Source organism: Rhineura floridana, chromosome 8 (assembly GCF_030035675.1).
Source record: "Rhineura floridana isolate rRhiFlo1 chromosome 8, rRhiFlo1.hap2, whole genome shotgun sequence".
Taxonomy (NCBI): Eukaryota; Metazoa; Chordata; class Lepidosauria; order Squamata; family Rhineuridae; genus Rhineura; species Rhineura floridana.
The window spans coordinates 37,831,854-37,844,798 of NC_084487.1; the positions used below are offsets into that span (position 1 = coordinate 37,831,854).

At 47.4% G+C, this 12,945-nt stretch overlaps 1 protein-coding gene across 2 annotated transcripts in view; it reads left to right on the top strand.

Annotated features, from left to right (window-relative positions):
• Window positions 1-604: 604 nt before the first annotated feature.
• ABTB3 (ankyrin repeat and BTB domain containing 3) overlaps window positions 605-12,945 on the top strand; it is a 326,024-nt gene continuing 313,683 nt past the window's right edge. For both annotated transcript variants that reach the window (XM_061638952.1, XM_061638953.1), the window contains exon 1: window positions 605-2,125. In XM_061638952.1, the coding sequence (XP_061494936.1) occupies window positions 886-2,125 (1,240 nt within the window). In that variant the 5' untranslated portion in view covers window positions 605-885. The remainder of the gene's footprint in view (window positions 2,126-12,945) is intronic.

Sequence of the window (12,945 nt, forward strand, 5' to 3'; positions counted from 1 at the left end):
AGTAAAGGAACTTGAAGCGGGTGGGGGAGGTACCTAGCAAGAATCTGCAGCTGCTGCAGCCTTTATATCTGAGTTTCTAATTTTTACTACCTGCTTCAGAGAAATGCACGCAAGTCTGGAATTTGCAGGGCTTGTCCCGCAAACGAAAATCACTGCTGTTGCTCATTCCCACCGTCTATTTTGGATCAGCTAAATTTGTCCTGTGGGTTCTTCTTCTTTTCCCCCTCCCTCCAAAGCAAAACAAATGCCCTAGAGCGGGACCGAGAGACTGACAAAACAGGCCCACCACCCACTTCCTGTAAAACACACCCAAAGAGAATTTGAGAGAGAGAAAGAGAGAGAGTCAATAGAAGGCTGGAGGCTGCGGATCCGATTCCTGCTACGAATTCCGAGAGAGAGACTGACTAGAATAAAGTGACGCTTCTCCGCCGTCGCAACTGCGAAGGGAGAGAATGTTGGGTGGCAGAAAGGTAGCAATGAAATTGACATCAGCCTTCCCATTGGCTCTTTTTATGTGATTTGCATAGCCACGCCTCTTCTCCCAGCCAGCCTCCCCTCCCCTGTCTTGGTTTGGGTTCTGCGGGCTAGTGCAGTGCAGGAGCCAGGGAACGGACGCGGAAGGAGGGACTCGAAGCGGCCGTCGTTGTTGCTCGGAGTTGGGGAGCGAGTGAGAGGCACTGGACGCGACTATCCTTCGGCCGCGCGTTCGTTCTCCTGCCAAGGCGGATCGCGTTTTGGGGGATTCCCCCCCCCGCCGGAGGATTTGCTCTTTCCGTGTGCCCAGCAGGGAAGCTGCGAAATAGTACTTGAGAGGGAGAGGAGGAGGAGCAGGTCTATTACTTTCTCTTCTTAAAGTTTCCTGCTGGTGCAGTATGAAGTGCAGCGATGGCACGGAGAGGTAAGACGGTGGTGAGGACGCTGGAAGATCTGACCCTCGACTCAGGTTATGGTGGTGCGGCAGACTCTGTCCGGTCCTCCAATTTGTCCCTGTGCTGCTCCGATTCCCCCCACGCGACTTACCCCTATGGAGGAAACGGCTGGCAGCATCTAACTGACTCGATGCACAGTAGACACAACAGCTTGGACACCGTCAACACTGTCCTGGTGGAAGACTCCGAAGTGCTGGACTACCCCGAGCAGCACTGCTCCAGGCTGCTGCCTGACCTTGAGGAGGTCCCCTGGAGCCTCGACGAGGTGGAGGCGGCTCTCCTCCTCCTGCAGCGCAAAGAGGCCAGGGGGCTGGTGGCGGTGGCCACCGCGGCCGCAGCCAGCTCCAGCAGCGCCGCCAGCTCCTCTACCGTCAGCAGCAGCAGCGGAGGAGGAGGCGGAGGAGCCGGCGGCGGCGGCGCCCCCCTTTCCAAAGATGCCCTGGCCAGGCTCTCCACCTTGGTCAGCCGGGCGCTCGTCAGGCTGGCCCGGGAGGCGCAGAGGCTGAGTCTGCGCTTCGCCAAGTGCACCAGGTACGAGGTCCAGAGCGCCATGCAGATCGTCCTGGGCTGGAGCCTGGCTTCCAGCTGCACGGCGGCTGCCCTCAGCGCCCTCTCCCTATACAACATGAGCAGCAGCGGCGGCGACCGCTTCAGCCGAGGCAAGTCGACCCGCTGCGGCCTCACCTTCTCGGTGGGCAAGTTCTACCGCTGGATGGTGGACAGCCGCGTGGCCGTCCGCATCCACGAGCACGCCGCCATCTACCTGACCGCCTGCATGGAGAACCTCTTCCGAGAGATCTGCGCCAGGGTCCTGCAGCTCGGCGCCGCCGCGCCACCCCCCCACCCCCAGACACAACAGCAGCAACAAAACAATCCTCCGCAGCAGCAGCTGCCGCCGCCGCCGCCACTACACCATTACCACCACCACCACAGGGGTCAGTGCTCTAGCGCCGGCTCTGGCGCTACCGCCGCCGCCGCTCTACTTCCCCCGGCTTGTGGAGCGCCGGCTACCGCCGCCGCTTCTGCAGACAACAAGGACCGGGAGAGCAGCAGCAGCAGCAACGCCACCGCCGCCGCCGCCAACGAAGCGCCAAAGTTTACGCCGGAGACTCTGGAGCAGACAGTCAACAACGACTCGGAATTGTGGGGTCTGCTGCAGCCTTACCAGCACCTCATCTGCGGGAAAAACGCCAGCGGTGAGTCAGGCGGGCGCTGCGCTGCGCAGGGCCCTGCCCACCTGTTGTTGTCGTAGTGTCAGGGACCGGGTGGGGAGGGCTGCAGGCTGTGCGCGCTGCCGTGCGTGTGTGCAGCCTGCCCATCCGGGGGAGAGAGAGAGGTTGTCCGGGTACCTCCAAGGGCCACAGAATGGAAGGGATAGGCACACACTTAAAGCATTATTGGTAGTATTCAGCACTGGTCCTTACAGAAGAATACCAAACATCTTGTTTGTTGGTGGGCAACGACCACTACGACTGACAGTGGAGTTGTTCCTGCAAGTTCGGTTGTCAAGATTAGGCTGCATTCTTTATGCATACAACTTCCAGAGGAGTAGCCCTGTTGTTTTGTAGCACCTAAGCCCTAACGAGAATCCTGGGCCACCTCCAAAAGGAACAGATTTGTTGTGGCATCAGCTTTTGTGGATTAGATCTCGCTGAAGGCAGGGACTCTTGCCCATGAAAACTTATGACATATTTAAGGTTGCAGTCCGGTATACGGGTTTATTGGGGGATGAGCCCCATTGGAAACAATGAGACTTGTATCTGAGTCAAGGTGTAGAGGATCGTACTGTAAATCTTTAAATGAAATTGAAAGCATCACAAGACCCTTTTGTTGGTTTTACTTGGGAGTCAGCTCCATTGAATTCAGTGGGACTTACTTCTGAGTCGGTGTGCATAGGCTGCACAATTTGCTTTTGTGAAAATTAATGGCATTTCTGGAGAGATTTTGGCATTCTTGGGAGGAGAAGGACTGTTGGAATATCATTCTCATTGTTATTGGTTTTACATCTATGCTCTTGATGCTGATGTTAAAAGTTAAACCAACAGTTTAACCTGATTTCTACTTACCTGTAACAATGGAATGAGCAGCTCTCCCAAGGTTGCCACATTTCATCCCTCACAGGGCTTCTATGTAGTACGACAGATACAAATTAGTGGTTGCTAATCACTAAATCTCCATACAGGGAAAGGTGCACCTGTTCAATTTCTGCCTGGTGTGCAGAAGTTAAATAAGAAGGTTGTTCACCTTGTTGAATTGCCCATAATGGAGGTGGCTGTGCTATGTGCCTGCCAGTAGTACTTGTGGTATAGGGAAATGTAGAATGATGTCTTCTCTGACTTCCTCCTCTGTGATGCTGTGGAAAGCAGTAGCTTATGTCTACTCTGAGTGCTGTTGGAGAGGGCTATAGTTTGTGCCCAATTTCCGTGGAGAGCTGCATTCTGTAGTTGGTTTTGGAGGAGGGGCTGTATAGACAAGATGTGGGCCATGCTCAGCTGTTGCACTGTTCTAGGGAAGGTGGTGTTCTGTTTCTTCTGACAGTATCAGTGTTGCAGAAGGCTGTACAGTGCATACCTGTAACTCTCTTCAGTGCTAGAGTCGAAGAGAAAGGCTTGCACTGTGCTCATTCATATGGCCCAGGGCTAAAGGTTGTGTGTTGTGCTCAGGCATCCTTTGCACAGTGCTGAAGGAGGGTGTATCCTATGTTCTTGGTCTACATCTGCTTCCCCCACTAAGTAAAATGTTGTACCTAGCACTTAAACCGTAGTGCTGATAAGAACTTGGCACATGAGTGCTCCTGAAAGGTTTTCTCTTGTCCTGTTAATGGTGCAGCTACTGAGATTGTGTACTAAACCCCTGCAGTGTTGTCCATCCATGCCTACCTGTAAAGCATTGCAATGAGGAAAGGCTTTTTGGGGTGTGTGGGGTTCAAAGCTCAGGAGCACTGTCTTCCTCTTGGACCCTATACAGCCTACCCTTGGGAATCTGGGGGTGAGGGATGACTCCACCTATGTTGATTTCATCACCCCTACCTAATACCATCCTAGATTTCTTGCATCCTTTTGATTGCATTGTTTCAGGAATCTGTTTTAAAATCTACCCATTCGCAAACCGACTGACTGCTAGAACATACCCTTCTTCCTCTTCCTCAAAGCTTCCTCAAAGCTTCAGTATGTTACATTTAGACGACTGAATTGGAAAACTCTCTTAAGTGGTGCACCCAATAAAATTATCAGTGGAACACTGATAAAATCAGCAAAACTGTTAAATAAGCATGCACAAAACAATGATCAATAAAGCACAGCTGGATAAAACAATAAATAATTACAACACTGTTACATGAGCAACTGTTGGGGCTCTGGGCTCTGTGGTTGCACCAAATCCCACTGGATTTTGCCAATTTTCCAGGTGTGCCACACTCAGCTAGAAGGAGCAGGTTTTGCAAACTACAGAAGGAAAAGGAATCTTGAGCTCAAGTGGTGGAAAGGTGCCAACCCTCCGCTTCTCAGAGCCTTCACACAAATGACTTCAGAATGGCTTTAGTCATATCACTGATCAATCTTCATTGGTACTGCTCTAACTGAGCTACTCAATCTCTCTTCACAAGTGAGGTAATTGCAAAGTTACCAGTGGAGGCCAGTGCACTGGGGTGAATGGGGCACTGTCCCACCAAGCTTAGTCTACCCTCAGTCAGCCCTCCCCCTTGCCACCACCTTAGTTATACCCAGTCCGGGGTAGGGGTGGCTCTGGTTGTCAGCTTCCTCCTTAGTCTCTGTGTGCCCTTTATAGAACTCAGTAGGGAGGAGGATGGGGACAAGATTAGTTGGCTCTGCCTGTCATTGTCTCTGGCTTCACCTATTGTTGGCCTCCCTACCTCTACCAGCCACCACTGAGAGGTATTTTATGCACAGCTTTCCCTGCCGTAATGGCCACCATGTTTCCTGCCAGAGGTTTCCTGGTTGCCTAGTCTAGGGAAGTGTGCAACTCTATGGTTTACAGTGAAAGATGGCAGGCCAACAAAGTGCTTCAGGTCAAGCATGCCTCTTGGACATGTGACATGGGAAACACATGATGATATTGAAATGTGAATGCATCCCTCAATGGATTCTAAAAACTGGATTCACATATGTTAAAAGTACAGTCATTCTCATGAGCACATAAACATAGCACAAGGAAAGCTGAAGGTGCCCCTCCATCTGCAGGGCAAAGTCAGTCAATCCAGTGCCTTCTTTCTTTTTCCTCCTTATTGGCTCACTGAGGGCAAGGTTTGGGCTTGAGGCAATGATGAGGAAGCCTCAGCCCTTGGATGCTTCATAATTCCAGCTTCTTCCTGGGTCCTCCTCATTTTGAAGCTGTGGAGCAGGGTTTTTTTCAGTGTGGGATGGTGGTGATGGTACGATTCTTTTTAAAAATCTACCTTTCTCCAGCCCCCATCTGAATTCCAAGGTGTTGTTGTTTTAAAAAACTCTTTAAACAATTCTAATGGAACGTGCAGAGAATGAGGTCATATCCACACCACACATTTAAAGCATATCTGTAGCACTTGAACAGTTACGGCTTCCCCCAAAGAATCCTGGGAATTGTAGTTTACCTCTCACTGAGCAGCAATTCCCCACACCCTTAACAGATGACAGTTCCCAGGATTCCCAGGATCCTTTGCGGAAAGCCATGCACTTTAAATGTATGGTGCGGATGTGACCTGTGAATCTCGGATTGACACCAGACTCTGCTGAACGTTGACCCTCTTTCTCACTGAGCAGCAATTCCCCACACCCTTAACAGATGACAGTTCCCAGGATTCCCAGGATCCTTTGCGGAAAGCCATGCACTTTAAATGTATAGTGCGGATGTGACCTGTGAATCTCGGATTGACACCAGACTCTGCTGAACGTTGACCCTCTTTCCACCAACCCCTCCTTTCCCATTGATCCCTAGACATCTGTGTGCAAAGCACTGGGCTGCTGTATATCCTCCATAAGGTTTGAATCATACATTTCTAGGGATGTGAGGGAAGGGGGAAGAGATGGGGACCAGCAGTATTTCCCATCCCCCTATGCCTCTCCCAAAATGTGCACAGTTTTCTTAAGGACTGGCAATGGAGACGGGGAAGTTTCTGATATTCCTGCCTTTTTCTTTTCTGTAGGTATGTGTGGAGATAAGGATAAAAAACATATGTGGCTCCAGCTCTCCCTCTTTCCCTCCCTCCGGACTGCAGCTATACTAGATTGGAGGGGGGAAGAGCTCTTAGGCACTGGGTAGATAGATTTGGGGAGGGGACAGCTCTGAGCATTATTTACAATAACATCTGCAGTGAACTTCATAAGTCTCTTTTTCTCCTTCCATGTATATTTTTGTAGAAGCTTCTCGTATGTTTGGGCTGCATATTATACACACACACACACGCCCCCCCCCATGTCTTCATTTTTCCACAGGAAATGTTAGAAGTGTAACTGAAGCTGAGAGAGAAAGAGAATAAATAAACCTTCATTATGTTTGCGGTGGTTTGGCCAGCCAGTGCCTGTTTGGTGGGAGCAGTGCAACACAGTCTTTTGCTGGGGAGATTTCATTCATGTCACTGCTTGTTTACAGAAAGCTTCAGGCAGAAGATGCAACAAAGATGATGCATCAGCCTCCCTGGGATAGTTTTTTTTAAAACAGGTGCCCAACCAAATGCCTCTCCTGTCTGTCAAAAAATCCGGAGATCTCCAGAATGGGAAAGGAGTTATGATGTTTAGATCCATGCACACCAAAAGTGCAGGGCTGCAGTATGTGTGTTAACATTCAGTGGGATTCAGCTTTGCTTGCATTATTATGTATGACTGTCCTCCTCCCAGAGATGCACACTTCCGTTATAAACCTTGGAGGCAAAACTAGAATCAAAACAAGCTGAGGTACAGAATGCTGAAATCAAGGGAACCAAACTGACGTAGCTGTCTAGAATCATTCCGTTAGCCCAAAGGGGACTTCACGTTACCTGATATTTTAAGGCACTTCTAAAGGACACAAAGGGGTATTTTACAAGGCAGGGCACATTTTTCACACTGTTTCCTGTTTGTTATAATGGCCCCATTCACGCATAGCACTAAGCCTAACCATAGCTTAGTGTGAATGAGCAAATGTGCAGGATCCTGGAGAGGAGACTACAGCCACTTTGCTCCTCTGTGCTGAACTAAACCATGGGTTGGCTTAGCATCTGAACCAGGGCTTGTGGTTTCTCTCTGTAATGACAAACCACAAGCTGTAACCAAGATTTGTCATATGGTTTACAGGTTGTGGGTCTGTTTGAGAAGAGCTAAACCACAAGCCCTGGGTTCAAACGATGTGCTAAGCCAAACCACTGCACAGCAGCAAAATAACTGAGAAGGAGCAAACGGCTGTGAATCCCTTTCTGGGAGTCTGCACATTTCTTGTGTGTGCTAACTAAGCCATGGTTTCTCTTCATGTCTAGAGCACAGTCTGGATGCAGTACAGTGGAACAATATAAATCAATCTCTGTGTATATATAAATTCAAGCTCCCTCCATTGTGCCCCACTCTCCCAATATTCTCTCACTCTCTTGTGTGAACAAGAATTGGAGCACAGGGCCATCCATGTATGGTCTGGCTTAGTTCTCAATATCTCCTGGGACGTGCAGCAATCTGGGACACAGCTGAAAGGAGGCAAAGCCTGCTTCTCATGTCACATTGTCGGATCACCAGGGCAAGGTTTAATTGTGTCTTTTAATTCGTGTCCTTTCTTTCTCCCATTGAAACTCTGTTGTCTGAGGGAAATGAAAGTGCAGCCTGTGGGCTCAGTGTTTAACGGTGGCAATACCCAGACTTGACTTAAGTGATGGATGGGATGGTGAGGTGTGAGGCAGAAGGAGTAAGGATTGGGGTAAGGACTAGAACTCCTTATCCCTTCCCATCAAGTTTAGCAAGCGTGAAACAATAATCAGCACATGTAATGAGCAATAATGGCCCATCTGCCACTAAAATCAGTGGCATGACTTCCATTGCTTACAGTGGGCCATGATCATACTTTCTGTATCTCTATTGCAATTTACTTCTGCTCTAATATTTATTAATGGTCAAGAGTAATGCTAGCTGCTGTTCTATGTGCAGACATTGCCAAGGGCAGTTTACAACTGTGAACAACAATATAAAACTGGGTTAGTATGTGTAAGTCTATAAAATTCAATACCAAAATTAGTTAATAGACCAACATTTTTCAACTTTAATTTCGTCAGACAAATGGTGTATATATAAATGTACAAAAACCACAAAAATATATCAACAATACAAATACCAGTTGATATACATAGCTCTAGTGTGACAAACCAAGACAGGTCATATAACAAACAGTCATCTTGTAGACCAAATGTGTTCTACCCTGTCTGGAATGATAGGGACTGCCAAATTCAGATTGGGCAACCCATTTAAGATTCATCATCCAAAATATATTCTTAGGTGAAGATAGATCAGAATACAATACACTGATACAACAGCACACTGTTAATATTTTGACAAGATTGAATTGTATATTTATGTTGAACACAGGTGGAAACACATTTGGTCTACAATATATATAACTGTTATGTGTTTTGGTTTGTCACACTAGAGCTGCCTATATCAACTGGTATTTGGATATAATTCCATAGATATGTTTATAGTAATGAGATTTTAGATATTTTATTTCTTGACATATTTTTGTTTTTTTTTGTATCTTTATATATACACCATTCATCTGAGGAAATTAAAGTTACTTTTTTTGTTCTGTTAACTAATTGTGGTATTATATTTTATAGACTTAAACTCAATTTTTGTCAGGCCCAGGATGTGACTCAGGAACCAGACCAACGATTGTAGTTAATTCGTGTTTTATTAGGGTAATGTCCAAACAAAGACTGCGTTTTCTCATGAAGCAATACAGGGATACAGGTCCTGCGGCATTGGGAGAAAGTTGACAGAGCAAGGGACTTCTTCCCGCCTGTTCTTTAAGAAGGGGCCAAATGGGCGCGCAATCTTTCGCTCCTCCTTAACTGCCCCTCAGGTACTGCCCGCCTTCCCCCCCTTCTCTCCTGTCTTTTCAGCTGTCTGTGTGTGCGCGGTGAGGGGGGAAGCATCACCCCCTCCTCTTCTGAAGTTTCCGATTCCAGGATGGGGGATAGGGGAGGGGCTGATGGTAAACTGCCTCCCCGCCTTTCGGCTGTGAGCAGCCCTCCCTCTTTCCCCTCTTGCTCGGAGCCTGAAAGAGGGGGAGGCGTGAGAATGTCCAGGGAGGGCTCAGGCTCCCCGTTGCTAAGCGACCTTATCACTGGCAGTTCCTCTGTTTCGTCTTCGCTCCAAAGGGGGGAAGTTCCTCCCCCTTCCCTCTGCCATCCATCCGAATACTCTTCTCCCAACTCTCCGGGATCCAGCTCTGGGATTGGGACCCCAGCTCTGCCTTCCGACAATTTTGTATTATTAGTCATCTTAGGAAGCTAGGTTAATATTTCCTTGTTCCTTTATGCAGCTTACTACTGTGTCCACCATTTATTTCCCCTGATTTCTAAGACAGGCCCCTGCAGGTGTTGTTGGACTCCATTGACCATGCTGTTGTGGGTAAATTCTAAACAGAATTGCCTCTTTTAAGATATGTCATGCTGAGCTCCACATACAAAGAGCCCTTCTTCAAACTAGCAGCTCAGGTTATGCACAGCTTATTATTAGAGTGACCAGATGCAATGAAACAGAGCTCCTGCTCATTTTAATCATTGTTTAGAAGAGGACATTTCAGCAGTTGCAACTTTTCTCATCCCTGCATGACAAGTTGCACAAATTCCCTTATACCAAGTTACAGGAGCTCTTTAGTCCTTGTTGCATCTGGTCATACACTGTCTGTACTGCAGAGGAGTGATCTTGCAATGCAAGATGCTTTGATCTGTCAAGTTTAGCAGTTGCAAAGCTTGCTGTGATATAACCTTACTTACATCACAATATAGATGCATTAACTCGATCTTGGAGGCAACTGCATGTTTACTCAGACACTGAACTGTGTTCAGCGGGGCTTACGGCAAGATAAATGTGCATAGGATTGCAGCTTTAACACTGTGAGATATTGACAGCATGTTGTTATTAGCACTAGTTAGAGGTTACTTTTAATGAACAGAAATTCGTGGATGCTCTTGGATGTGGTGTCATTTATTGCTGAACGATACAAAGCTATCTTATGTTAACAGAATAATCACGTTTAGGAGGCTTGCATGAAGTGTAAACATTTTTTTAGAACTTTGGATAATGCTGATAAGAACAAAAGCTGAAAGTAGAGGAGTAGATAAGATTATTTCCTTTCGTGGAAAACTCAGATATAAAAGTTTTAGAAGACCAAAAGGGAGAAGGGAGCTTGTGTCCCATATGTATGATGTATCCCTCTGATTCATGGTTTAATTCATAAACCAGAAACCCTTCAGTTCAGACAGCAGTAGGGAACATGATAGCAGAACAAGGAATTGAAACAAAAATGGAGTTGCATGATTCAAAGTCTTAAAGGGAATGAATATGTATCTCTCTCATTGTAACATCATGAATAAAGGTGTGTCACTTCATGATGAAGATTCCACCAAGGCAATTCCTTATACAGTACAAACAACTGCTCTTACGTGGCTGCTTCTGTTTAATCCATTTCAGTCTTCTGGTCCATGTTCTATACTGCCCTTTCACATTTATATTTTATATGCTATTATTGTCAGTGTATTGTATAGGTGTGTTTTCCTACAGGGGATCTCAAACTGTGATCTATGGACCACCAGTTGTCCACAAGCTTCATTTAGGTGGTTGTGGCATGTCCATATTAGATATTCATATTGATATTTAATTGTGTTTTTATTGCTTCCTTTATTTCTCACACTGTATTTTATTGCATTACTATTTGAATTCCCTTGCACAATTCCCCACTGAAGTGAATAAGCTTTGTGCAAACAATGGTTTTTACTTGCCTCCTGTTCAGTTTATTGGGGCTTGCATGAGGGGGGCTTATGGGTGGATTGTGTTCAGCATGTTTTCTGACTGAAGGCTCATCTTCCTAGAAGATGGGGAACACCCAACAGAAAAACTTAAAAACAACTTGCAATCAATTTTTCCTTAGCACATACTTAAGGAGGTCTGTAGAAACCCTTGGTAACATGCCTGAAGACATGGGTAGCGCTTGTAATGTTTGGGTGGCCAGATGTGCGTTTGGATGTAAGTCTGAGAAACAACTTTGTAAGCTACACAGTTGTGCAAAGTAACTGCCTCCCTGTATTGTGGGTGACACCTACACATGATACTGAATGCATCACTGAAAGTTCTGTGTGTCATTTTTTAAACGCTCTTATTTATTTATTTTATTTATTTATTTATTTTATTCAATTTATTAATCGCCCATCTGGCTGGATTTACCAGCCACTTTGAGCGATGTACATAACAAAACATATAAAACAACAGAATATCAGAAAGCAAACAATAAAAACTGTAACAATACATGATAACTAAACAACAAGGTAGAGGCAACTCAGTTTCAATAATAGGCTTCTCGCCTGTATGGTCTGAGGTGTAACTAGAGATAGGAGTTCCTGATGTAAGTCTTCCCACCCTGGCATAAAACCAGTGTGGGAGATAGTCCATTTACAAGATCAAAAACCAGCATCTCCCCCAACCCCAGCATCCAGCAATTCCAGTGAGGAGAGGGGCGGAACAACCAGCCTCTAAAAAACAAAACTAACAGAGCAGTTCTTCTTAGAGAAGCCTCGGCGAAGGGGCCAGAGTGTAAACGCCGCTGATATCAGGCAAGTGGATGAAGGTTGTATGAAAGGGTGGTGGCCGGTGCAGGGGCGCTTCCTGGGCCTCCAAACCGCCTCCGAAAACACCAAAAGATCATCACAGGAACTGACGTCCTCCAGGATAGGCCACAACAACGGGCCTGCTGAGAGGCCACAGTTCCTCCCTGGCTCCAGCCGGCCCGGCGCTTTCCACCACAAGAGGTGGCGGTGGCCTGATGTACGTAGGTCCCTGGGTCATATTGATAACTGGCATCCAAGTCCCGGTCAAATAACAAGGGAGGCAGCATAATAAAAGGGAGGGGGGTTTCCTGTATTTTCTGTGCATTCCCATGCTTTGTAACCACCAACCAAGGGAAGATTACCCTATAAAAGCCATTGGCGGTGGGACTCCATCGCCCTTCGCTGTTGCCTCTCTAAATATCAGTCCCTGGGAGACCCAATTCTGATGTAGACTGTGGCACATGTGGAGAGGGGTTTAAGCCTTTCCTCCAGTACTGTGGTTCTGATGAACCCCCCCCCCAAAAAATCTATTTTGACTTGAAAAAGAAGCTCCTGATGCTGCTTGATTTTTGGGGCCCTCCCCCTCTTCCCAGCAGTCCCCTGCATCCCATCCCACTAGGGCCAGCCCTACCATCAGGCAAAGTGAGGTGGCTGTCTCTGGTTGCAGATACTATCGATGGTTGGAGTCAGCTGGTCCTCCTGACTCCCCTGCTGTTCCTAGTCACCTGAGCCAGTGCACTGGAGATGGCAGTGCATGTTCATTGCTGGCCTGGGCTGGTCCATCTGTCTTGTCCAAACACCTACTCCCATTGTGTCATAGACACTACTGTGTGGACAAAGGCCCTTTGACTGAGCGAGCAGGCAAAAAAGCAGGAATTTTATCCCATGCAGTGGTGCCTGGTGGCTCCATGTCAGTGGGGCAGTGGTATCCGTTTTAGTCTGAACTTTCAACATTGGCACTAAAACCTGGAGTGGATTCCACTGCCCCACTGACATGGAGCCACCAGGCACCACTGATGCCCTGCACTCCAGAAGGCATCACACATACATATGCATTCTCTGCTGGCATGATGCATGCTGGTTCCATCTCATCGCAACATTTGTTTGAGCAGACAGGGATCAGGTGCCAGGTGGAGTAGTGTGCAAGTGGCAGCAAGGTGTTGGGCGGCAGAGGTGTGGGCACCACGTGGCCTGCCATGTGCCCCCCAAGCTCGCATGCTGCCTTCAGGTGTAGTAGGGAAT